General features: G+C 45.1%; 1 protein-coding gene across 2 annotated transcripts in view; it reads left to right on the forward strand.

The window, feature by feature from the left end:
- Positions 1-880: 880 nt before the first annotated feature.
- The window catches only part of LOC141273023 (neuropeptide Y receptor type 4-2-like), a 50,365-nt gene continuing 25,436 nt past the window's right edge, over positions 881-25,809 (forward strand). The window contains exon 1 of one of the 2 annotated variants that reach the window (XM_073684339.1): positions 881-1,012. Coding sequence is in view for 1 of the 2 variants with exons in the window: in XM_073684338.1 (XP_073540439.1) it covers positions 1,030-1,091 (62 nt within the window). In the remaining variant the exon portion in view is untranslated. Of the gene's footprint in view, positions 1,092-25,809 lie in introns of both variants that reach the window. The other variant, XM_073684338.1, reaches the window with a different exon arrangement.

Raw genomic sequence — 25,809 nt, forward strand, 5'->3', positions numbered from 1 at the left:
TGTGGGACTATGGAGGTCATTATACTGTGTTGGGGTCTCTGGAGGTATCATACTTTGCTGGTGGTACTGTAGGGTCATCATGTAGGGTCATTCACTGTGGGGGTATCTTGCTATTTTAGAGTTTCACATTTGTTGGCATCATACTTTATAAGGGCAATGAATGGGGAAACTTAGTGTGTGCGGACACTAAGGGGCTTTAATATGGAAAAAATTACTTTGTAAGGGCTGCAAAGTTGTGGGATATGCTCTTCTGTGACGCCGCCAAATATTATTATTTTTTTTTTGGGGGGGGGGGGGGGAGTCCTGTTAGGACTTTTGCTATGGGGCATGTGATTGCTACAGGGGGTCTTACATCTGTGACGAGGGTGGTCCTGTGGTTGTTGCTTGATATTGTGCATTCTGTGTCCATTGCAGTTATAAGGAGTCTGTGGTTAGAGTCACAAGGTGGCTGTGAATTAGGTTGTCCTGACAAAATGATTCAAAATTTTTTATACACATTCTTCTAGAACTGTTGTACGCTGAACATGCGACTCTAAATCACAAAGGCACAATGTGATAAAGTGCAAAGATTCCTGGGTTTTGGTACGTTTTAATGATTTATGAACAAATAGTCACAGTATTATCAGGAACTGAGTGGGTTAACATGCTGGTAGGTTGTACCAATGTTTGACTTGTACATTATATACAATATCCTATACCTTCATCCTGCAGATCAATACTGTCAGCGCACCTGCTAGGAAATCCGGGAAAGGTACAGCCTGCCACCCACACATAGAACATCTAGTTATGCGGCAAGGTCAGATTCATCCTTAAATGCTTGCACACACCAAGTATATGATAGAGTCTGGATCTCCACCAACAGGGAGAGCTGTGGGACCGTGGAGAAGGGAATGAGGGTGGTAGGACAAACGAGCTCTACGCCCACTTATATTCTATAAACAAACACACAAGCAAAGAGTCAGCACACAGCCCTCTCCAGATCTCTACCTACTGACGAATATTCTTCTGTAAGGTAAGGATTCCTAGTACATGACTTGCATCCAGTATGTAACATCCGAGGGGCACATAGGACAAGAGGAGGAGCAGCACAGGTGAGCAGTATGGAAGTTTCCGAAACACCTGTAATGAGAAGAAGTGTAGAACAACGTAATATACTTAATATTCTTCTAGCTATAAATATGGTGCACATGCCACTCACTCCTATCCATGACGTGGAAATATTATCCGGATATACCCAATTGTTTTATATTTGTTAGATGCTCATGTCATTGTCGGTCTTAATTATTTTAACCTCTTAGTGACCAGGCCAAGTTTTTCAAATCTGACATGTGTCACTTTATGTGGCAATAACTCTGGAATGTTTCTACATATCCCAGTGATTCTGAGCTTGTTTTTTCGTGACACATTAAATTTTATGATAATGGTAAATTTAGGTCGACATGTTTTGCGATCATTTATAAAAATATCAAAAATTTGTCGAATTTCTAAAAATGTGCAATTTTTCAACTTTGAATGATTATCCCTTTAATCCAGTCATACCACACAAAATAGTTAATAACAGTTCCCTCATGTCTGTTTTACATCAGCACCATCTGTAAAATGTTCTTTTCTTTTGTTAGGAATGTTAGAAGCTTGAAAATTGTAGCAGTCATTTTTCATTTTTTCAAGTAATTTTACAAAACTTATTGTTTTAGGGACCTATTCAGTTTCGAAGTCACTTTGCTGGCCCTATATATTGGAAACCCCCAAAAGTGATACCATTTTAAAAACAGTCCCCCTTTTCATATTTAAAATTGCTGTCAGGTAGTTTATTAACCCTTCAGGTGCTTTTCAGGAATTAATACAAAGTGTCATGACAGGAAAGAAAAATGTTATTTTTACCACCTAAATTTTGCTAAATTCTGAACAGTCCGCTATAGCCGGCAGACCCTAAGGCCGTTATATAGCCATGAATTTCCATGGCAACCATTAGGACCACACAATCATGATCTCAGGATGCCAATTGGTTAAAGAGGGAGCTCCCACACTCTCTTAACCATCTAGATGCCGTAGTCACTATTGACAGCAGCATCTAAGGGGTTAAACTGTCATGGTCGGTGCCAACACCAATCGTGAGTGATGTAGCAGGGTGTCAGCTATAGTGTACATCAGACATCTGCTGCATTTTCACATATATTTATTTATTTTACTCGCTTATATAAAGCCATTAACTCCACAGCGCTTTACAGACATTATAAGCACTGTCCCCATTAGGGCTCAAAATCTAAATTTCCTATCAGTATGTCTGTCTGTTGGCCTATCTATCAATCTATCTATCGATCTGTATGTCTATTTATGGACCTTACATCCACTTTAATATACATAATCTATAGACACATCTATTTTCCTTAAAGATGAAAGAAGAAAAAGAGGCGGTATCCAATAAATAGGGTAAAGAAACTTGGACTTCACTTAGCCCATGTAGCAATGTTTTCACAGAACCTTTCACAAGCAATAAGTTAGCGTACAAAGAGGGTATATATAGCAGTTAATTAATCACAAAATTTTACTCTCATTATCATTATATAATTAATCAGGATATCCTTAATAAAGTGCAATAATAATATATTACATGTATAAATACATTCCATTGTGCCAGTTCATAGTAAATACATTTGTTTCATATATTATAACTATTTTCCTAAATGTGTATCAAATTCATACCTATTTATCTATCTCAGAAAAATATATCTAATAACAACCATCTTTAGATATAAAGTGCAAAACTCTGTCTAAAACTATCTATCTATCTATCTATCTATCTATCTATCTATCTATCTATCTATCTATCTATCTATCTATCTATCTATCTATCTATCTATCTATCTATCTATCCTTTCCCTCCCAGGCTCCACTCATTTTGTCAGAGCTGGCGGCAGAAATTGCCTAAAGTTACTAAATGTTGGCACAACTCTGAGTTATTTCAAAATTTAGCGAATTTTCAAAGCTTCTATGCCAGAATAGCGTGAAAACTTTGATGAATCTGGCCTTTTGTCTTGACAAGCAGATGAAGCATTTTAGTACAGGTTTCAATAATGCAATGTTCAGTAAAAAAATAATAAAACAGTCATGTTACATCATTGGAACCATCGATGGCAGTGAGTACAGTTGGAGCCTATAGGTATGCTCACATAGATTTAGACTTGTATTCTGTAAAGTATTTTTTGTATCTGGTTATTAGATATTTTCACCATGGAAAATTTCAACAATGGAATCTGCTGCAGGTTGATTCTCCTGATCCTCGAATTTCTGCTGCAGATTTACAATTAGAATTGCCACAGATCCATGTGAAGATGTGAGGTTGTGGGTTATAATATTCACCTAGGCAAGTTAACAATGCAGCAATATTTTATTCCTTACATCCATGATTTTACAACAATTCCAGGAAAAATGGCAAAATACAATGCTCTTAGTCCATACATTCCCAACCTGTGATCAGTAGTTTCACTGTCCCCGTCCAGGTGATACTCACTGTCTCCCAACTTTTGGTTGGCCCACAGATTTCGTATCTCCCGCCAGTATAGTTTGTAGCTACAGTCCACGCTCCTCCAGACGACAGGTAACATGACCGAAGCCCATGTATCGAGCCTTAAGAAAGTTCATCAAATCCAGATGACAGATACCACAATTGTAGCACGTGTCCAACCCCGCCGGCAACCGATCTCCAAATTTCATAGGCATCCGTTGATGGCTCCTGGACCTCAGCCTAGATCCTCTCCATTTGACTTCACTCTCCCAACTCCCTGACTAAACATGTGGCTTATTCCTCCCTCCCTGGGATCAGCCCCCTGAATGGGCAGAAGTGTTCACACCCTCCCAGCTAACTGTGCATTAGTGGAGGTATTTATTCTCAGGCCGAACCCATCACCTGGGACTGCATGTGAGACCCTCTGTGGTGACGGCTCCATTGGGTCTACTATCCCCATCCACATAATGGACCTAGTGTCTGGGAGAACAATGGCTTGAAGTCCCTGAGATACTGATGAGATCAATGGAATGATTGCTTTACATTTACGTTTAGCAATCTCCTGGCTGGCCTTATGTATACATAAGATCCAACCCGCATGTTTTCCTCTGCTTACTGTCACTGAATGGAAACATTGATTAATTAAGCTAAACACTTTCCAGGTTAAATTAGTGCAATTAAACTGACAAGCAAGCAAATCTGTAATAAACACAATAATAAGATTGACGGAACCGGTGCTCTGTGCTAGAAAAAGTCTACATCCCTGAGAGTCATGGACTCTGCTCTTCAAGCATTGATCCAATAATCTTTAGTAAGTGGCCAGCTCCTCACACTCCTTCTCCACTTTTTCAGCATGGACACGAATGTAAAAGGTTTCATCTTCATGAGAACAAAACTTTGTATCATCCAGTTTCCTCAAAGCATATTCCATGTTGTCTTTGTGAATAAACTCCACAGTCCCCTTCCACCCTGGTGTACATCAGAATAGTAGACATCTCCAGCTTCTCTCTTATGATCTTTCAGATCCTGCCCCGCAACCTCCACGCCCTCTACCCAGACCGGCTGCAGATGCTGGTTCATAGTTGCTGAGGTGTCCCATCTAGTCCAGGACACTTGTCCTTGTACCACACATGCCTCTTCCTCTTCCGTTCGGGTAGTGGGATCCTTTATCACCCAGCAGTCCAGCCCCATTGCAGTACAGTGTTCACCAGTTGGGGATGCAGATGATGTGGGCTAGAACGTTCTCGGCATTATGTAGCAAAGTTTCCCTTGTCTCCGCAGTTATAGCAGCATAAACCCCCTCGCTCTGACGTGAGCCTTACTTGGGGGCTAGGGAAACCTCTCCCTCTTTGCAAAGTCTGAAATCCCCACAGCTTTTCCTCTCGCCGGTCGCTGGCCTCCCTGTAAGCTTGTGTTCCTGACTCACTGGGGCTGAACTTCCACGTAGCCCTGGTTGATTAGCAGACCAATCATCACCTGGGTGCTTGGACATAAATTGTTCCAGCATGAATATATACAAGACATGTTCTGTTTCCCGAGCCCCCAATCCTTCTATCCACCGAGCGCATGCTGTACATAGTGTGTTGGCACTGGGCTTTTCTGTCTCCCGAAACTTCCTCTGGTAGGTTTCCGGCATGATGGCATACCTCTCTAGTAATGCACTGTGAACGGTAGAGTAACATCTCTGATCCCCATAACACAAGTTATTAAAAGCTTCTCTTGCTTTTCCGCTCAAGCCAACTCTCAAAAATCTGGGCCAGTCACCAGAGATGTTCATCAATATCCGAGGTGTCCTTATTGGCCTGTGGTATATCCCGGTACCTTAAAGATGCAGGCCCATCCATCCTGTTATTTACTGTCCTCTCTGTCTCCATGGCACACTCTTCTAGCATGTCCAGCATCCGCCTCAACTCAGTCGGTCGACCCTCCGCCATCTTGATGACAGCCCTGAGCTGTGGTCCCTCCTTCACGTCTGAACTGACCTCCTCATGTGGTTGTTCACGGTTTCAGTTGTCAAGCGTTATATTAGGGTCGCCTGGTTGTCCTCCGGCAACCACTCTAGCTCTCTCTCAGAGGAAAGGGCTCTCAGCTCCTCCTTCTTGAGCTTCATGTAGGTGGAGTCTGCTATCTCTTCTGCCAAGTCACTGCTCAGTAACCGGTGCTCCATACTGGAAAAAGTCTGCATCCCTTAGAGTCATGGATTCCGCTCTATGTGCATTGGTCCAATAATCTTTAGTAAGTGGTCAGCTCCTCACAGTCCAAAAGAACACGTATTCTGTTCAGTAAGGCTAGAAAAGTATATGGCTAACAACTGTGGTTTCCACACAGAAGCTGCTTTAATAAGTGACATTTCACTGTTTTATTTCTATGGAATGTAAATATCAAATCTTCATAGACAAATAGAGCTCTCACATGTGAATTTTTCTGTGAAAAAAACGGGAGGTAGTTCATGGGCAAATTTTGCGTGGACTACCTGTCAAACTCCGAGCCAAATTCTGCCATGTTAACACCAAGACAACTCATTTATTGACACAGTTTCGAAACGGATAACGCATCAGGAAGCCCCACACATATTCACCCTCTTGAATATGGCTAATTTGATGTGAGTTTATAAGAAAATTCTGCCATGTGAACATAAGAACTATTTGATATGGATTTTATCCAAATATGACTACTCAAGAAACAGAAAAGCAAACATTGCAACAAGTGCTTCTCAAACTATACTTCTTTAACTTACTGGGCACCCCACTATCCTATGACATTATTACTTGGTTTCTGTTTTGCCTCACTAGAATGTAAGTGCTTCTACTATGAGTGTTTGGTGAGTTTTTAGTGTTGCAGATTTTCTACAGTATTTCTGTACCAATTAAGTAAAATTGGTTACTTGCATTTTTTTAAAAATAAACAGCATAAAAAACTCACCAAAAGCTCATCGTGGCGTAACATGGTGTGGGGTAGTTGCTGTGGGCGAGGTACTCGTCTCTTGTGCCCCAGCACGTTATATTAAAGTGGGGGTCCTAGCTGGGTGTGTGGACTTGTGCTGTGATGGCCCGTGCAGGCCGCATGTAACCGATGTTGCTGGTTTGCCAGGACCAGGTGTTGGACAGTTCAATGAGGGAGACCACCATTTGAAAATAAACTTTTTACTGAACAGAAGTTGGTAGGGAATATAAACAAGAAATAGCAGGTACACAGTCTTATGAACATTTCCTTTACAACTCAAAGCATTTTACACAAACAGAAACCTTTCTCTTTACCCTTTTGTCCTGTCTCTTGTCCACTGTTTCTCACTACTTCACAACAACCCAGTTCGACTTTACAGTCCTGTTTAGCAAGAGTCCTTTACTCATCCCGCAGTTCCGCATCTTCATTCCCCTTAGGGTGCCAGTGTGGCCCGACTTAGATCCAAGCACTCTGAAGATCTGGAACTCCAGCACAGGACAATCTATTCATTTCACGTACTCAGTCCTCTCCAGGCCAGTTACCTTGCGAGTTGTAAACTCTAGGCCTTTCTCCTAGGTGTCCTCTCCCTTGACCTGTCTCCAAATGGTCACTCTGTCTTTCAGTCACTTCTGCTCCAGATCTCACTATTTCTTTCCTTCTGTCTTCACTCACTTTAGGTACACCCCAGAATGTGGTACTGCTCACATTGGACCTCAGGTCCTTTCACTATGCACGCCAGGCCCTATCTGACATTCTAACAGGAAATTGTCACTTTCCCTTCAACTTAGCCTCTCCCACTCTGGGCTAGTCCCAAACATTATCTCTCAGTCTCCCTATGGTCAATTTACACTCACTATCCATATTATTAATGTAGCGCCCCGAGGGTTCGGTTGCTACAGAGGTATTGCATCTCACCCAGAGGTGTGATATCTCACTTCCAGGTAAGGATGGAGTGTGGCTCAGGACCCTAACACCCACATGCACTACACCACATTTCCGGGGGACAGGGCGATAATGCTCCCAAGAGTGAGCACAACAGCCCCTGTCCCTGGCTGGAGTGGGGGGAGGGAACACCTAGAAAGGGGGAACCTGGTAGTGTGTGGGTAGGGAGAGTAGATCCCGGGTGCACTGTATAGAGGAGTATATATGGTGGGCACCATCTTAGAGTCAGGGTAGAAGAAAGTGGGAGAGAGCAGAGAGAGAAGGAGGCTGGGAGCAGAGGCTCTGCATGGACTCTGCTCCGCAGTCAGGCCAAGTCTTAAGGCCTGGGCCTGGAGGAGAAGAAAGGAGAGGAGAGGAATGGAGGAGGCTCCAGGAGTGGAGTGAAGGGACCCCAGGGGTGCGGACCGGCCAGCCGCCACCACACGCCTGCCGCTACCAGAGTAGGGGGGTCAGGCCAAGAAAGGGAACCGGATCCCTCATCTAGTGGAGGAGAGCAACTACCCTCAGCTAGTAACCGGGGGCTGTGGCATTGTACGTGCACGGCCCCTCACTACACCCGTTAGGAAGGCACCACATAGGACCCAGGGAAACGGAACATACGTTTGCCCGCCAAGGCCCGAGGCAGCTGGACAGAAACGTGGTCAATTGTGGGGTACGACAGGCCAGAGAAAGGACACACGAAGGGGGTCCTGAAAAGCATTCCAAAGGTACCTGGGAGTTGGCCGAGCCCCTCACCTGGTGAGCACAGCACGACGTGGGCAGCCATTACCTGCAGAAGTGGCTTGGAGTGTAAAACTGTGAGTAAAGACCCTGGACTGCATCACTGGACTCTGAGTCATTACTGTTGCTCCCGCGCACCATCACCCCCACCATCTGCACTCACTGCCCTGAGGCTATACTCCTCTGCTACCCTCTGCTGCGCACACAACATCAGCCTCAGCGGTCTGCCCCGCAGCGGCGGTTCTCAGTGACCGCAACCCACGGGTGGCGTAGTCGGACATTTAAACATTACAAAATCAAGTAAACAGGTCTGCCACTGGTTTGATCACCCTGAGACATGGGACCGGGTTGCCGCCACGGAGACTACAACCCCCAGCATTACACAGAGACCGGCTCCGGGTATTCCCTCACACACGACCCAGGGGGCGCGTCACTAACACCTTTAACGCACATCACAATCGACACTTATCACATTATACACAACAATTCTCATTACATCAAATAACATTACAACAATATACTTGTTTCTTCAAGAGGGAAACGTGTGCAGTATGTCCATCTCCTTACAGTGGGAACGTAGCCTAACGGTACGTTCCCACATGTCATATCAGGCACAAAATTTAGTGGCCAAAAGTTGAAGAGCTTTGAATTGCAAAGGGAGAAATCAACAGTGATATTAGTGGCATAAATTGCAATGCTATGGATTTCAAAACTGCAGCAGCATTCAAATTACAGATTGCAAGCATGTAGACAAGAGTTCGGTAAAAAACACTAATACGGTAATACTTTGCACATTTTCAACATGCAAATCTGCAACAGTAAATTCACTGCATATTTACCCCTTGAGAGCAAACATTACTGCAGAATTTTGTGGCTACATGAGGTGTTACTATGTTGTCTATATACAGTGGTATTACATGGTTTATTTTTGGTGTAGGTTGTGTAATGTTCTATTAAATGGACTATGTCCAGTAATGTCCCATGAATATGTAGGCTTTGTACAACGTTATTACGAGTGCTTTGGATCCTATAATTATTTATCTATGTATAAAGGTGCCCCAAGTCCAGGGGCAGATATATCATAGGTGCAACCAGTGCATCCACAAAGGAGCCCTAGGTGTAAAGGGGCTCATTTCCACCACCAAACAAGTGGAATTATGCATTATGATAAGCTATTGTATTGGATCTCCTTTCTGTGTCCACCAGAGCCCAGGTCACAAATCTGCTCTATTCTGCAAAGAACTTCAGCTACGCCCAGTGGCGTACCGCCAATGGCGGCAGACCACACGACTGCTATGGGGCCCGTGAGCCGGGGGGCCCCATAGCAGTCCAGGGGTGGACATACCGTCGCCAGTGCAGCGTCGCCGGGTCCCCACCATGCAGCTGCACCAAGGGTCCCGCAAGGTGCAGCTGCTCCCTGCACCTGGCAGTCAGTGAGCGATCCCTGGAGCTCTGCTGCTGTCAGGAGGAGAATAGCAGCGGAGCTGGAGGGTTCATCCTCTGTTTCCTCTCTGACCCAGGCGCGCGCAGCTTGATGACGTCATCATGCAGCGCGTGCCTGGGTCAGGGAGAAAGCTGCCGGCAACCAGGAGGATGTTGCAGGGGAGCGAGCTGAGGTAAGTTGTTTTTTTTTCACTGAAACGCTGGGGAGGGGAGGTGGGGGGAGAGCAGTGGTGGGATGGTGGGGCTGGGGAGAGCAATAATGGGGCTGATGGGGCTGGGGAGAGGAGTGATGGGGCTGGGAAGAGCAATAATGGGGCTGATGGGGCTGGGGAGAGAAATAATGGGGTTGTTGGGCTGGGGAGAGCAATATTGGGGCTGATGGGGCTGGGGAGAGGAATGATGGGGCTGGGGAGAGGAATGATGGGGCTGGGAAGAGCAATATTGGGGCTGATAGGGCTGGGGAGAGGAATGATGGGGCTGGGGAGAGGAATAATGGGGTTGATGGGGCTGGGGAGAGGAATAATGGGATGGTGGGGCTGGGGAGAGCAATGATGGGGCTGGGGAGAGGAATGACGGGGGCTGGGGAGAGCAATGATGGGGATGGTGGGGCTGGGGAGAGCAATGATGGGATGGTGGGGCTGGGGTGAGTAATAATGGGGCTGGGGAGAGGAATAATGGAGTTGATGGGGCTGGGGAGAGGAATGATGGGGCTGAGGAGAGCAATGATGGGGCTGATGGAGCTGGGGAGAGGAATGATGGGGCTGGGAAGAGCAATAATGGGGCTGATGGGGCTGGAGAGAGGAGTGATGGGGCTGGGAAGAGCAATAATGGGGCTTATGGGGCTGGGGAGAGGAATGATGGGGCTGGGGAGAGAAATAATGGGGTTATTGGGCTGGGGAGAGCAATATTGGGGCTGATGGGGCTGGGGAGAGGAATGATGGGGCTGGAGAGAGGAATGATGGGGCTGGGAAGAGCAATATTGGGGCTAGGGAGAGGAATGATGGGGCTGGGGAGAGGAATAATGGGATGGTGGGGCTGGGGAGAGCAATGATGGGGCTGGGGAGAGGAATGACGGGGGCTGGGGAGAGCAATGATGGGGATGGTGGGGCTGGGGAGAGCAATGATGGGATGGTGGAGCTGGAGTGAGCAATAATGGGGCTGGGGAGAGGAATAGTGGAGTTGATGGGGCTGGGGAGAGGAATGATGGGATGATGGGGCTGGGGAGAGGAATGATGGGGCTGGGAAGAGCAATAATGGGGCTGATAGGGCTGGGGAGAGCAATGATGGGGATGGTGGGGAAGGGGCGAGCAATGACGTGTTGCTGGGAGAGAGCAATGACGGGGGTGCTGGGAGAGAGCAATGACGGGGGTGCTGGGAGAGAGCAATGATGGGGTGGTGGGAGAGAGCAATGATGGGGGTGCTGGGAGAGAGCAATGATGGGGGTGCTGGGAGAGAGCAATGATGGGGGTGCTGAGAGAGAGCAATGATGGAGGTGCTGGGACAGAGCAATGATGGGGTTGCTGGGAGAGAGCAATGTGGGGGTGCTGGGAGAGAGCAATGATGGGGGTGCTGGGAGAGAGCAATGATGGGGGTGCTGGGAGAGAGCAATGATGGGGGTGCTGAGAGAGAGCAATGATGGAGGTGGTGGGAGAGAGCAATGATGGCGGTGCTGGGAGAGAGCAATTATGGGGGTTTCACTTTGCTTGTACTGTGAAGCCTTGTATGTTTTCCATGTGCACATAGCCTTACAGTTAATTGGGGAGAGTCACAGAGACTGAATAATTTATATTATTGGCTGGTGGAGATTATAGTTAATGGGGGGCACAGTGCTGCTTATCACTTTATATTTTGATTACTAAGTGGCTAATAGTATATTAATGGGGGGGTACATATCTGTATTCAAGGACGCAGAGCAGGGGAGACACATGTATACATACAATATGTGACCTTGTTATTTTCTAGGCTGGAGATCATCGTGACAAGACAAGTCGTGGCTGGGAGATGTTGACATGAAGGTCTGACCAGATGGAGAAGAAGCAGCAGAAACCGACGTCAGCGGTAAGTGTCTGGGTGTAAATATTATTCTATATCTGCACTGTGTGACTTGGAGTGATAATGTTACATGTAAAATCCCTTAGGCTGCATTCTCACATTTGTGTGAAATGTCCGTGTGCTGCCAGATTTTTTTATCGGATGGTCTACGGACTCGTAGAGTTTTATAGATCCATTCATACATCCATGAAAATCACGGATCTAAGAATGAGATCTAAGAGGGTCAGAGAATGTCCTGTTCTGATCCGATTTTGAGGATTATAATAGGACATGCTCAATGCGTCGGTAAAACAGGGCAGCACACCGACACTGCACACAGATGCAGGAATGTAGCCTTATTATGTATAGCACAGTCCCTTAGTATATAGTGTACTCACTTATTATGCATAGTGCCATCCTTAGTTATATAGCTTCCTCTTTTATTATGTATAACACCCTCCCTTATTATGTACCATCCTCTCTATCTCTAGGGACTCACAGTTGGGGGATCATACTGTGTTGGGGTCAGCATACTTTGCCCTGGGAGTTGAGGTGGGGTACAGTAGGGTCATTATACTGTGTATGTGGAGGAATTCACCATGGGGGTATCATACTGTGTTTGGGGGGCCCTTTTATTGGCATCACACTTTATGGGGCAATGAAAGAGAGATCTAGGACTTCAGCAGGAGGAAAATTACTATGTAAAGGATGGAAAGTTGTGAGATCTGATCTTTGGTGACCCCGACTATTATTTACATTTTCTTTTGGGGGTTGGGGGGGGGGCAATTAGAGCTTCTGCTATAGGGCCCCATGATTCCTATGTACGCCCCTGGCTACACCCACAAGAAGATCTATTATTATGTACTATTACACTGGCTCTTTTTCTTCTGAAATATTCTGAAGTAAGAACAAATATTGTGGAGCAACAATTTTCACTACGATTATAGTAATTAAGAACATAGTTACTCCACAATATTTATTCTTAGTTCTGAATGTTCCAGAAGAAAATGAGGCAGCGTACTAATATAACTAAAGAGGACGTGCGTTATCACGTGTCACTGGTGAAGTAGTGTAATCTGCGAGTTTGTACGGAACACAAGGGAACATGTACTACATGTTGATAACAGAATAACACAATTAATATTACCGGATTACGATGTCAACAATCAATTTAGATGTATTACTCAATGAATGATAGCGGTAGAAAATCTTGCCAGGCAAACATATGCAAACACTGATTCTCATCACATGTATAGTCTTCTCGATCACCCTGGCTGCCGGAAAATAGACATGAAGTGTATCTCACATAACTGTTATACAAACATTTGTTTAACACAAAGCCAATGCAAATGGGTAAAGCTCTCATTCAAAATATCTGGAAGCCATAAAGTCTTGAACTCCATGATATATGTTGCGTGGGGAGCGGACATGTGTGGAGGGAATAACATGATCACAATGCAACATAAATAAAATGTTATTTTACTCATCTTTCTCCAAGTTGCCTTATTTAGGTTACCATATATACTCGAGTAGAGTAGAAGCTTATACTCATGTATATACTTTATTGTATATACATTCCGGTGGTGGATAGTGGTGGTGGGGGGTTGCGGCTGTGGAGGAACGGGGCACAAACAGTGCCCGCTGCTAAAGGAAAATGAATATTCACCCTTCTCCATGCCCATGGGAGTGGAGAGGAGTGAATATTCATTTCTTTAATAGCGTGCACACAGTGTCAGTGCATGGCCCCCCTATCCTGGTATGCATGCCCCCCATCACTGCACATATTAAAAAAATAAACACTTCTACTCACCTTCCTTCCCTCTACTCCAGCGCTGCTCCTGGTCTGCCAGCAGCTCACCTCCGCAACTGAGCAGCGCATGACGTCAGTGTCATGTGCCCTCAGACGCCGAGGTGAGCTGCGGGGATATTCACTCTTCTCCACGCCGGGATTGCAGTAGTGGAGAGGAGTGAATATCCCTGTTCTTTAATAGTGGGCACACAGTGTTAGCAGCACCGCAGCTCCCGCTGCGGCTGAGCGATCCTCCGTGCCCGATACTAAAGAGAATGCATATTCACTCTTCTCCATGCCCATGGACCATCTCAGAGGATATATAGCAAGGTCAATGCATATACTTTACTATTTATCCTCTGAGGTGGTCCTGAAGAAACTCTTTTGATTTCATACCAATATGCCAGGTGAACACATTTCTTTTTTTTTGTTTGTTTTATTGAAAACTGTTACACAACAATAATACATGTATTCCAAAAGACTTATTCAGAAGTAGGAAAATTAATTCTTCAAAAGGTATATATAGAGGAGTTTCTCAGGTACACGTACAGTGGGTACGGAAAGTATTCAGACCCCTTTAAATTTTTCACTCTTTCATTGCAGCCATTTGGTAAATTCTAAAAAGTTAATTTTCTTTCTCATTAATGTACACTCTGCATCCCATCTTGACTGAAAAAAACAGAAATGTAGAAATTTTTGCAAATTTATTAAAAAAGAAAAACTGAAATATCACATGGTCATAAGTATTCAGACCCTTTGCTCAGTATTGAGTAGAAGCACCCTTTTGAGGTATTAAATAATTTGCCTTCTCCAGTGGTTTTGGGGTTACCTTGGTTAAAATTGCACAATCCTGTACTGGACTGGTCTACCCATGAAATTAAGTCTTGGAGTCCTAAGTGTCATGATAAATGTTGTAACAGTCGCATTGCTGCTGTGGAAAGAGGGGAATTACCTGTACCTATTCAGGATTTTTGGAAGGTTTTCTTCTGAGGAGGAGTCGCAAGTTTTGCCTCCTCATAGGGACTATGATTGCACCATTGAGTTTGTTCCTGGAGCTACTCTTCCCAAGAGTCGCTTATTTAATCTGACTATCCCTGAGAGAAAGGCCTTGGAGAAATACATACAGACAAGCTTGGCCGCCGGTCACATTAGACCTTCTAAGTCTCCTGTGGCTGTTGGATTTTTTTTTGTAAAAAAAAAGGACGGCGGTTTACGTCCATGTCTGGACTTTCGCGAAATTAATAAAATTACCGTACGCAATTTCTACCCACTGCCATTAATTCCTGACTTGTTCAACCAGTTAGTGGGGGCCAAGTGGTTCTCGAAAATTGATCTCCGGGGGGCATACAATTTGTTACGTATGAAGGAAGGTGATGAATGGAAAACTGCTTTTAACACTCCGGTGGGTCATTTTGAGAATCTGGTTATGCCTTTTGGTCTTACCAATGCACCAGCGTTTTTTCATAACCTTATTAATGACATCCTAAGACCGTTGATTGGTAAGAATGTGGTGGTGTATTTGGATGACATTTTGATTTATTCGCCGGATCTGGAGTCTCATTGGCAGAGCGTACGTGAGGTATTGCAGTTGTTAAGTGACAATTCGCTTTTTGCTAAGCTGGAGAAATGTGAGTTCACTGTGCAGAGAATTAGTTTTTTGGGCTACATTATCTCCAGCAAGGGCTTTGAGATGGACCCGGTGAAGGTTCAGGCGGTGCAGGAATGGCCTTGGCCTATTGGTATGAAATCGATACAGAGATTTTGGGGTTTTGCCAATTATTACAGAAAATTCATTAAGAATTTTTCTATAATTCTTAAGCCACTGACCGATCTCACCAGGAAAGGTGCGAATACGGTTCAGTGGACTACGGAGGCCATTGAAGCTTTTGTGTATCTCAAGGAGAGGTTCAGTTCTGCCCCCATCCTTATGCAGCCTGATGAGCCCAAGCCTTTTTTGGTTGAGGTTGATGCTTCTTCGGTGGGGGTCGGGGCTGTTTTGTCTCAGGAAAGCAAGGATGGAGTACATCCCTTTGCCTTTTTTTCAAAAAAATTTTCTGAGACCGAACTTAATTACGATGTTGGTAATCGGGAATTGCTGGCTATTAAACTCGCATTTGAACATTGGCGTCATCTCTTGGAAGGTGCTAAATTTCCCATTCAGGTTTTCACTGATCATAAGAATCTGATCTATCTTGATGCTGCCAAGCGCTTGAATGCCCGTCAGGCTAGGTGGGCACTTTTTTTTTCGCGGTTTAATTTTTCTGTTACTTACATCCCGGGTACCAAGAATGTAAAAGCTGATGCTTTATCTCGCAGCTTTTCTCCGATGGTTGGTACCGAGGAGGAGGAGAGCATTTTACAGGAAGGTGTTGTGATAGCAGCATTGGACTCCGTTTTGGAAGATGGGATTCTGAAAGCCCAGGAGGATGCCCCGTCTAACACTCCCATGGGAGGTTGTTTGTGCCTAGGAACTTTAGGAGAGATTTGTTTGTGGAGTGTCATGAGTCTCGGTTGGCAGGTCATCCAGGAATTTCTGAGACTAAGAGACTTGTAGATCGCAGTTTTTGGTGGCCTGGGTGGCAGAAGGAAGTCATTAAGTGGGTGCGTCAATGTACTGTGTGTGCTAGATCTAAGTCTTCACATGCTCCTGCTGCGGGGTTGCTTTGCCCTCTGGAGGTTCCTAGTGCACCTTGGACTCATCTTGCTATGGATTTTATTACTGACCTTCCTGCTAGAGATGAGCGTTGTTCTACTCGAACTGTTCGCCAATCTCAAATTCGAGCTGTTTTGGGCGGTGTTCGAGACGTTCGGCGAACACGAACGATTTGAGAAAAATTCGGCTGTTCGAGGTTATGTTCGATAACTGTTCGTGCACCAAAATCATAACTGGATTTTTTCTCAGTAATGATGAAAATTAATGTTAATACGCAGTTTGAGTGTACAGCGGGGTGGGGGGAGGGGCAGGGGATGGATCTCTGCAGGAATAATGAAGATCTCCATTTTTTTTTCTCTTTCCCGCATTTGCAGTGGGGAGGTGCAGTCTGTCAGCCTATCAGCGGCGCACACACGGAGCGAACTGCTGTTTTTCACACAAGCAAGGGCATGTGTCATTGGCAGTGTATGTCACATGTCCTTGCCCTATAAGACCCAGCCATTTTCCCCGTCGCCACCATTTTCTCACTGCTGCAGCTGCGTGTTAGACGGCACCGCTGTTACTGTGTGCGCTATACCTTGTTAATTTCAAGCCAATTTTCGCACAAATCTACAGATAGCTTGGGAGTAGGGAATAGTTGTGATTGCAGTCCTTTTAAGGACTAGGTTACAGCATTTCCTACGACTTTTATCAGGCAGGTCTGTGCTCTTAAATAGATAGATTGTGGGAGTAAAGACTAATTGTAATTGCAGTCCTTTTCAGGACTAGGTTACATTAGTTCCTATCAGTTTTTGCCAGGCAGGTCTGTGCCAGTGCTGTGCAAGTGTTTTTCACAGCATTTGGCTGAATCTAGCAAAGCTAATCCTTTTTGGCCTATTGCAGAGTGTGTTAGTCAGTGGAGTAGCCTATCTGTGTTGCAAGATATACCACCTGTGTATAGAATACCAATTTTTTTACTGCACCTAGTGAAGTAAAATCTTTTGGGCATAGCATCATTCTATTAGTCCATCTATGCTGACCTCCATCAGGTTGCAAATTGAATATAATTTTTTTCTGCATCTAGCTCTGAAAAAATATTTGGGCTTCTAGCAGTGTGTGGGACTTGTTCTATTAGTCCATCTATACTGACCTCCATCAGGTTGCAAACTGAATATAATTTTTTTCTGCATCTAACCCAGCCAATAGTTTTGGCCTAATACCACAGTTTGGCCACTCAGCTCTGCTCGGTTCCCATCCATTGTTTTTTTGGCCTTCTAGCAGTGTGTGGGACTTTCTCTATTAGTCCATCTATACTGACCTCCATCAGGTTGCAAATTAAAAATAATTTTTATCTGCATCTAGATCTGAAAAAATATTGGGCTTCTAGCTGTGTGTGGGACTTGTTCTATTAATCCATCTATACAGACCTCCATCAAGTTGCAAACTGAATATATTTTTTTTCTGCATCTACCTCTGAAAAAATATTGGGCTTCTAGCTGTGTGTGGGACTTGTTCTAGTAATGCATCTATACAGACCTCCATCAGGTTGCAAACTGAATATAATTTTTTTCTGCATCTAGCTCTGAAAAAATAGTTGGCCTTCTAGCAGTGTGTGGGACTTTCTCTATTAGTCCATCTATACTGACCTCCATCAGGTTGCAAATTAAAAATAATTTTTATCTGCATCTAGCTCTGAAAAAATATTTGGCCTTTTAGCAGTGTGTGGGACTTTCTCTATTAGTCCATCTATACTGACCTCCATCAGGTTGCAAATTAAAAATTATTTTTATCTGCATCTACCTCTGAAAAAATATTTGGGCTTCTAGCTGTGTGTGGGACTTGTTCTATTAGTCCATCTATACTGACCTCCATCAGGTTGCAAACTGAATATAATTTTTTTCTGCATCTAGCTCTGAAAAAATATTTGGCCTTCTAGTAGTGTTTGGGACTTTCTCTATTAGTCCATCTATACTGACCTCCATCAGGTTGCAAATTAAAAATCATTTTTATCTGCATCTAGCTCTGAAAAAATATTTGGCCTTCTAGCAGTATGTGGGACTTTCTCTATTAGTCCATCTATACTGACCTCCATCAGGTTGCAAATTAAAAATAATTTTTATCTGCATCTACCTCTGAAAAAATATTTGGGCTTCTAGCTGTGTGTGGGACTTGTTCTATTAGTCCATCTATACTGACCTCCATCAGGTTGCAAACTGAATATAATTTTTTTCTGCATCTAGCTCTGAAAAAATATTTGGCCTTCTAGCAGTGTGTGGGACTTTCTCTATTAGTCCATCTATACTGACCTCCATCAGGTTGCAAATTAAAAATAATTTTTATCTGCATCTAGCTCTGAAAAAATATTTGGCCTTCTAGCAGTGTGTGGGACTTTCTCTATTAGTCCATCTATACTGACCTCCATCAGGTTGCAAATTAAAAATAATTTTTATCTGCATCTAGCTCTGAAAAAATATTTGGCCTTCTAGCAGTGTGTGGGACTTTCTCTATTAGTCCATCTATACTGACCTCCATCAGGTTGCAAATTAAAAATAATTTTTATCTGCATCTACCTCTGAAAAAATATTTGGGCTTCTAGCTGTGTGTGGGACTTGTTCTATTAATCATCTATACAGACCTCCATCAGGTTGCAAACTGAATATAATTTTTTTCTGCATCTACCTCTGAAAAAATATTTGGGCTTCTAGCTGTGTGTGGGACTTGTTCTATTAGTCCATCTATACTGACCTCCATCAGGTTGCAAACTGAATATAATTTTTTTCTGCATCTAGCTCTGAAAAAATATTTGGCCTTCTAGCAGTGTGTGGGACTTGTTCTATTAGTCCACCTATACAGACCTCCATCAGGTTGCAAATTCAAAATAATTTTTTGTCTGCATCTAGCTCTGAAAAAATATTTGGGCTTCTAGCTGTGTGTGGGACTTGTTCTATTAGTCCATCTATACTGACCTCCATCAGGTTGCAAACTGAATATAATTTTTTTCTGCATCTAGCTCTGAAAAAATATTTGGGCTTCTAGCAGTGTGTGGGACTTGTTCTATTAGTCCATCTATACTGACCTCCATCAGGTTGCAAATTCAAAATAATTTTTTGTCTGCATCTAGCTCTGAAAAAATATTTGGCCTTCTAGCAGTGTGTGGGACTTTCTCTATTAGTCCATCTATACTGACCTCCATCAGGTTGCAAACTGAATATATTTTTTTTCTGCATCTACCTCTGAAAAAATATTTGGGCTTCTAGCTGTGTGTGGGACTTGTTCTATTAGTCCATCTATACTGACCTCCATCAGGTTGCAAATCGAATATAATTTTTTTCTCCATCTAACCCAGCCAATAGTTTTGGCCTAATACCACAGTTTGGCCACTCAGCTCTGCTCAGTTCCCATCCATTGTTTTTTTGTGCAAACAACTCCAGAGTTGTGAATTAGTTAACCACCAAAATGAGTGGAAAAAGGCCTGCTGCTGGTGGAAAGGGGAATAGGCGTGTTGAGAAGGGGAAAAAAGGTTGTGTCCGTGGGGTAGGTGTTAAAGCAACAGTAACATCTGCAGAAGAAAGACCATCTTCCAGCCAAACTAAAATGTCTACTTCTTTTAGCGGACAATGTGATAAGATCCCTTTCTTACGGCCACGCCAATCGCTACAAATTCCAGATGAGGCACAAAAACAGCAGGTGCTTCAACGGATATCAAGTGCTCCTTTAAGTGGGCTCTCCTCCACATCAACTTCAACATCACAAATACTCCAGTCCTCAAAGGTGTCACCCCAATCGCACTTGCTTCCTCACAGCTCCCAAATCTCCAGCTGCCCGTCTGAGTATGAGGTAGAACAGATGGTTGAGTCTGCAGAGCTGTTTACTCATACTATAGCCTGGGAATCAGAGGTCGACTCCAGCGCTTCTGTGAATCCAGACGAGGAAATGATCTGCACTGATGCCCAGAATCTTTATGAGTCGGATCCAGGACCAAACGCAGAAGGTTCTGACCATAATGTAGACCCTCATTCCCAAACTGTAACTCCTGTTGGTGGAGACAATGAGGAAGACGATGATGAGACTCAAATACCTGATTGGAGCGACAACTTTAGTTTTTTGTCAGGGCAGGAACAGGTTGGCTCTGAGGACGACGGGTGTGATAACGCACAGGGTGATGATGATGAGGTTGGAGATCCCACTTACTGTCAACCCACAGTCAGCCAAGAGATGAGGTCAGCAGAGGAGGTGGAGGAAGATGCTAGTGACGACGAGGTCAGGTTGCGCCTTTCTGGACAGAGACGCAGTACTGGAAGCACGTCAACAACTGCATCCTCAAACACAACTCTGCCTCTCACCACAAGTTGTGGTGGCTCTTCAGGTCACATGGGTGCTAAGCCTTGCATAGCCTGGGCATTTTTTCAGATCGATAAAGATGACCCAACTCGTGTTATCTGTAACATTTGTCAGCAAAAGCTAAGTAGAGGCCAAAAAATACATAGTTTGAGTACTTCATGCATGAACCGGCACATGGACATGAAGCATAAGTTGCTGTGGGAAGCTCAGTGTGCTACAATGCGGACTAGCCGGCCGGGCCAACCACCGTCTGCCATATCTTGTGCATCCGCGGCCTCTTCATCCTCTGTGACTGGGGGGACAGCAGTCACACCTGTTTTGGGGCGCAGACCTGCCACCTCTTTACCCGCAACAGCCAGCGTGATTGGCAGGTCATCATTTTCTTTGGAGGTGGTAACAGCAGCTGGTGTTGAGCGCTGTCCGACATCGATAGCACCACCTTTGGATCAAGGAAACCTAACATGTCCGCCTGCATCTTCCTCACAGACCGGCAGTTTGCCGGGGACACCCTTATCAACCCCGTCTAAGCACAATAGCCAGCCCTCGGTCCCTCAGATGTGGACAAGTAAAAGACCATTTCCTCCTAGCCATGAGAAAGCTAAGAGGTTGAATTTCACCATCTGCAAGCTCTTGGCTACAGAAATGCTGCCTTTCCGCCTGGTGGACACAGAGGATTTTCGAGACCTTCTGTCCGTCGCAGTGCCCCAGTACCAGATGCCCAGTCGGCACTACTTCTCAAAGAAAGGTGTGCCTGCGCTCCACCAGCATGTCGCACACAACATCACCGCTTCTTTGAGAAACTCTGTGTGTGACAGGGCGCATTTCACCACAGACACTTGGACGAGTAGGCATGGACAGGGGCGTTACATGTCGCTGACTGGGCACTGGGTAACTATGGTGACAGCAGGACAAGGGGCTGCTGTCCAAGTCTTGCCGTCCCCACGAGTTGTGCGTCAATCCTCTTTATGTCAAAGTTCCTCCACTGCTTCTGCCTCCTCAACCTCCTCTCGGTGTTCCACCTGCACCCAAAGCCTGTCTGGTCATGCCACAAGCTTTCTAACTGCACAGAAGGGATCCTGCACACCTCCTTACTATGCTGGCAGTAGGGCTCAACGTCATCAGGCGGTTTTTACTTTGAAATGTCTGGGAAATGTGAGTCACACAGCTGAGGAGTTGTGGTCAGCTCTGGAGAACCAATTTCATGAATGGTTGTCTCCACTGGACCTGAAACCAGGGAAGGCCGTGTGCGACAATGCTGCAAACCTGGGTGCGGCCCTTCGCCGGGGCAATGTCACACACGTGCCTTGTATGGCTCACGTGTTGAACCTGGTTGTCCAGCAATTTTTAGCCCACTATCCCAGACTAGATGGCCTTCTGCAGAGGGCACGGTCGCTGTGTGCTCACTTCCTCCGTTCGCATCCCGCAGCTCAGCGACTTACATCTCTACAGAAGTCGTTGGGCCTGCCACTTCACCGGCTAAAATGCGATGTGCCTACCCGGTGGAATTCAACTCTGCACATGTTGCAGCGACTGTGGCAGCACCGACAAGCCCTGGTGCAATACGTTCTGACGTATAGCCTGGGCCAACGAGATCCAGAGGTGGGGCAAATCACGCTGGAGGAGTGGTCTCAGATCAGGGACCTATGCACCCTTCTGCACAGTTTTGAAATGGAGACGAAGATGTTTAGTGCTGACGATGCCATTATCAGCATGACTATTCTGGTGATTTACATGCTGGAGCACATGTTAAACAGAATTCGGAGTCAGGTGGTGGCACAAGAGGAGGTGGAGGAAGTAGAGGAGGAGGAGTTGTATGCGGAAGGGCTAGCATCTGCAAGGTCCAGACGGTCGGCAGCACCAAGGCGGCAGGAATGTGAGGGTGGGGGAGATGGTTTTACCAGGGCGCATGGTAGCAGCCAAACTAGTGAGGAAGGTGCAGGAGCCCAGGAAGAAGTGGAGGACGAACTGATGGAAGACTCATCAGATGAGGGAGACCTTGATCACATTTCTGTTGTGCGAGGTTGGGGGGAGAGGACAGAGGAAGGAAGCATGATTGTTACCTCGCCACCAACACAACAGGGACTTGGTGCTCCTGGATGCGCAACACACATGAGTGCCTTCTTGCTGCACTACCTGCAACATGACCCTCGAATTGTGAGAATTAGAAATAATCCTGACTGCTGGGTTGCCACACTGTTAGATCCCCGGTACAAAAGTAAATTTGCCGAAACTATTCCTGCCATAGAAAGGGATGCACGCATGCAGGAGTATCAGCAGAGACTGTTGCAGAATCTTACATGTGCTTTTCCACAAAACACCAGTGGTGCACGTAGTGAATCTCACAGTTCCAACTTGCCAACCGTGGGACCGTCAAGTGTTCAGCACTCAAACCGTAACAGAACCACAGTATCTGCTGGTAACCTCAATTTTGCGGAATCATTTCACCACATTTTTAGCCCATCCTTTGCAAGGCCACAGGAGACAAGAAGTCTGACACATAGTCAACGCCTAGAGACGATGGTACAGGAGTATCTCCAAGTAAACATTGAAGCCATGACTGTGTCACTGGACCCTTGCTCTTTTTGGGCTTCCAATCTGGATAAATGGCCGGAGCTAGCCACTTACGCCTTGGAGATCTTGTCATGCCCCGCAGCCAGCGTTCTGTCTGAACGTGTGTTCAGCGCTGCTGGTGGTGTGCTGACAGATAAGCGCACGCGGCTCTCCACTGATAATGTAGACAGACTCACGTTCATAAAGATGAACAAATCATGGATCCGAAACGACTTTTCTACCCCTGTGTCATCCTGGGGAGAGTAAAAGCTTGATGATTGGTTAAAATCACCCTACCAACCATTTTAAGCTTTCAAATTACTAATCATGTTTATCTGTATCTTGGCTGGAAAATAATTTGGGCTTTGTAGCAGTGTGCAGCACTGATTCTATTAGGCCATCTATAATAAGCTCCACCAGATTTAAAATTAATAATCATGTTTATCTGTATCTTGGATGGAAAATAATTTGGGCTTTGTAGCAGTGTGCAGCACTGATCCTATTAGGCCATCTATACTAAGCTCCACCAGATTTAAAATTAATAATAATTTTTAGCTGCATCTAGCCCGGAAAATAATTTTGGGGCTCCGAGATGCGCAAGACACATAAGTGCCTTCTTGCTGCACTACCTGCAACATGACCCTCATATTGTCAGAATTCGAAGTAATCATGACTACTGGGTTGCCACACTCTTAGATCCCCCAAACTTTTCGATCAACCTTAACATTTTAATAAAGACCAAAAAAATGGTCATTTTTGAAATTATAAGCATTAGCAGGTTATTAGAAACTGAAATCAAACAGTTTTCAACTCAAAACTTTATTCTAGGTGATGTTACATTTTCACATAGGACCCCTTGTTCGAAAGGAGCTTCTGAACTCTCTCGTCCATTGAATTTGTCAGGTTTTGGATGGTTTCTGCTTCAATTGTTTTGCATGAGGACAGAATACCCTCCCAGAGGTGTTGCTTAGATGTGAACTGCCTCCCGCCATCATAGACACTCCTTTTGATGATGCTCCAGAGGTTCTGAATGGGGTAGAGGTCAGGGGAGCATGGGGGTCACACCATAAGTTTGTCCCCTTTTATGCCCATATCAGCCAGAGATGCAGATGTTTTATGTGCAGCATGAGATGGTGCATTATCATGCAAAAAAATGATCTTGCTGTGAAATACACGGTTCTTCTTCTTGAACCATGGCAGGAAGTGCTGTTTGAGAAAATCCACATACATTATGGAGTTCATCTTTAGCGCCTTCAGGGATCCTAAAGGGGCCAACAATCTCTCTCCTCATGATTCCAGCCCAAAACATTACTCCACCTCCTCCTTGTTGGCGCTGTAGCCGTGTTTGCATGGGGTTTCCATCAACCAGCCATCCTCCACTCCATCCATCTGGACCATCGAGCGCTGCATGGCACTCATCCGTGAACAAAACAGTTTTGAAATCAGTCTTCATGTAATGTTTAGCCCACTGGAGCCGTTTCTGCTTGTGTGAAGTGGATAGAGGAGGTCGACAGGATGGCGTATGCACAGCTGCAAACCTCTGAAGGACCCTGCATCTTGTTGTTCGGGGGACGTTGGAGGCACCAGCAGCTTCAAAAACTTGTCTGCTGCTATGACAAGGCTTTTTTGCCGCTGCTCTTTTAACCTGACGTAATTGCCTGTAGTAAAGAGTCCTCAATTTGCCCTTATCAGCACGCACACGTGTGTACTGTGAATCAGCTACATACTTCTTGATTGCCAAGACACTTCATCCTGATCATCGCACAATGTTGATTGTAGTCATGCCTTGACCTAAACACTCCACAATTTGTTGCTTCTCAGCAGCCGACACATCCTTTTTCTTTCCCATTTTGTCACAAAATGTAGGCTGCTTAATAATGTGAGACAGCCTTCTTAAGTAGTCTTGCCTTTCATTGGACACACCTGCCAAACTAATTAGCACAGGTGTCTGCAATTGCTTACAGTGATATAAAGAGCCCTGACACACATCACCACCAATGAGTTTAACTGACAAACAAACAAATTCTTCCCTTATCACTCCTAAACACTTTTTGCATAATAATTTGGAACACAGTGTACATGTGCTTTTCCACAAAACACCAGTGGTTCACGTAGTGAATCTTACAGTTCTAACTTGCCAACCGTGGTCTGTATGGAGTTGTTCAATAAAGGGCCCAAAATTAAGATAACATAGATGGGAGAGGTCTCTATGAATAGGAATTCCTAAGTATTTGATACCCTGTGAGGGCCAGGCAAAGGGAAAGTTGGACTGGATGGAATCCTATATGGATTTGGGGAGGGAGACATCGAGGGCCTCAGACTTCGCTGCATTGATTTTAAAATTTGACCATGTAACAAAGTGATCTATTTCAGCCATAACAGCATGGATGGATATATGTGATTGAGTGATATATACTAGGACATCATCAGCAAATAGAGAGCACTTGTACTCGGTGCCTCCCACCTCAATCCACCTAATATTGGGGTTATGGCGAATTGATGAGAGCAGGTGCTCCGTCACTAGGATGTATAAGAGAGGGGACAGAGGACATCCCTGCCTTGTCCCATTGGTGATTGTGAAAGGTGATGAAAATGTTCTGATGCACCCCCTGGGCCTTGGGACACCAGGAGCCGGACCCTTTTTGGTGGATGCTGGTGGTTGTAGTCTTCGTGGCGGCGACCCGGTTCCGTGGCTCAGGGTGGTCAAACCAGTGGCGGAACTATTTATGTGGTTTTGATGTTTAAATGTCCGACTACGCCACCCGTGGATTGCGGTCAGAGTGACCCGCCGCTGCAGGGCAGACCGCTGAGGCTGGTGTTGTGGGTGCAGCAGAGCGTAGCATAACTCCCCACGGGAGGAGTATAGCCTCAGGGCAGTGTATGCGGAGGATGGGGGTGATGGTGCAGGGCAGC

This window comes from Phyllobates terribilis, unplaced genomic scaffold, assembly GCF_046119375.1.
Source record: "Phyllobates terribilis strain yellow unplaced genomic scaffold, ASM4611937v1 Scaffold_5__5_contigs__length_657084704, whole genome shotgun sequence".
NCBI classification, from domain to species: Eukaryota; Metazoa; Chordata; class Amphibia; order Anura; family Dendrobatidae; genus Phyllobates; species Phyllobates terribilis.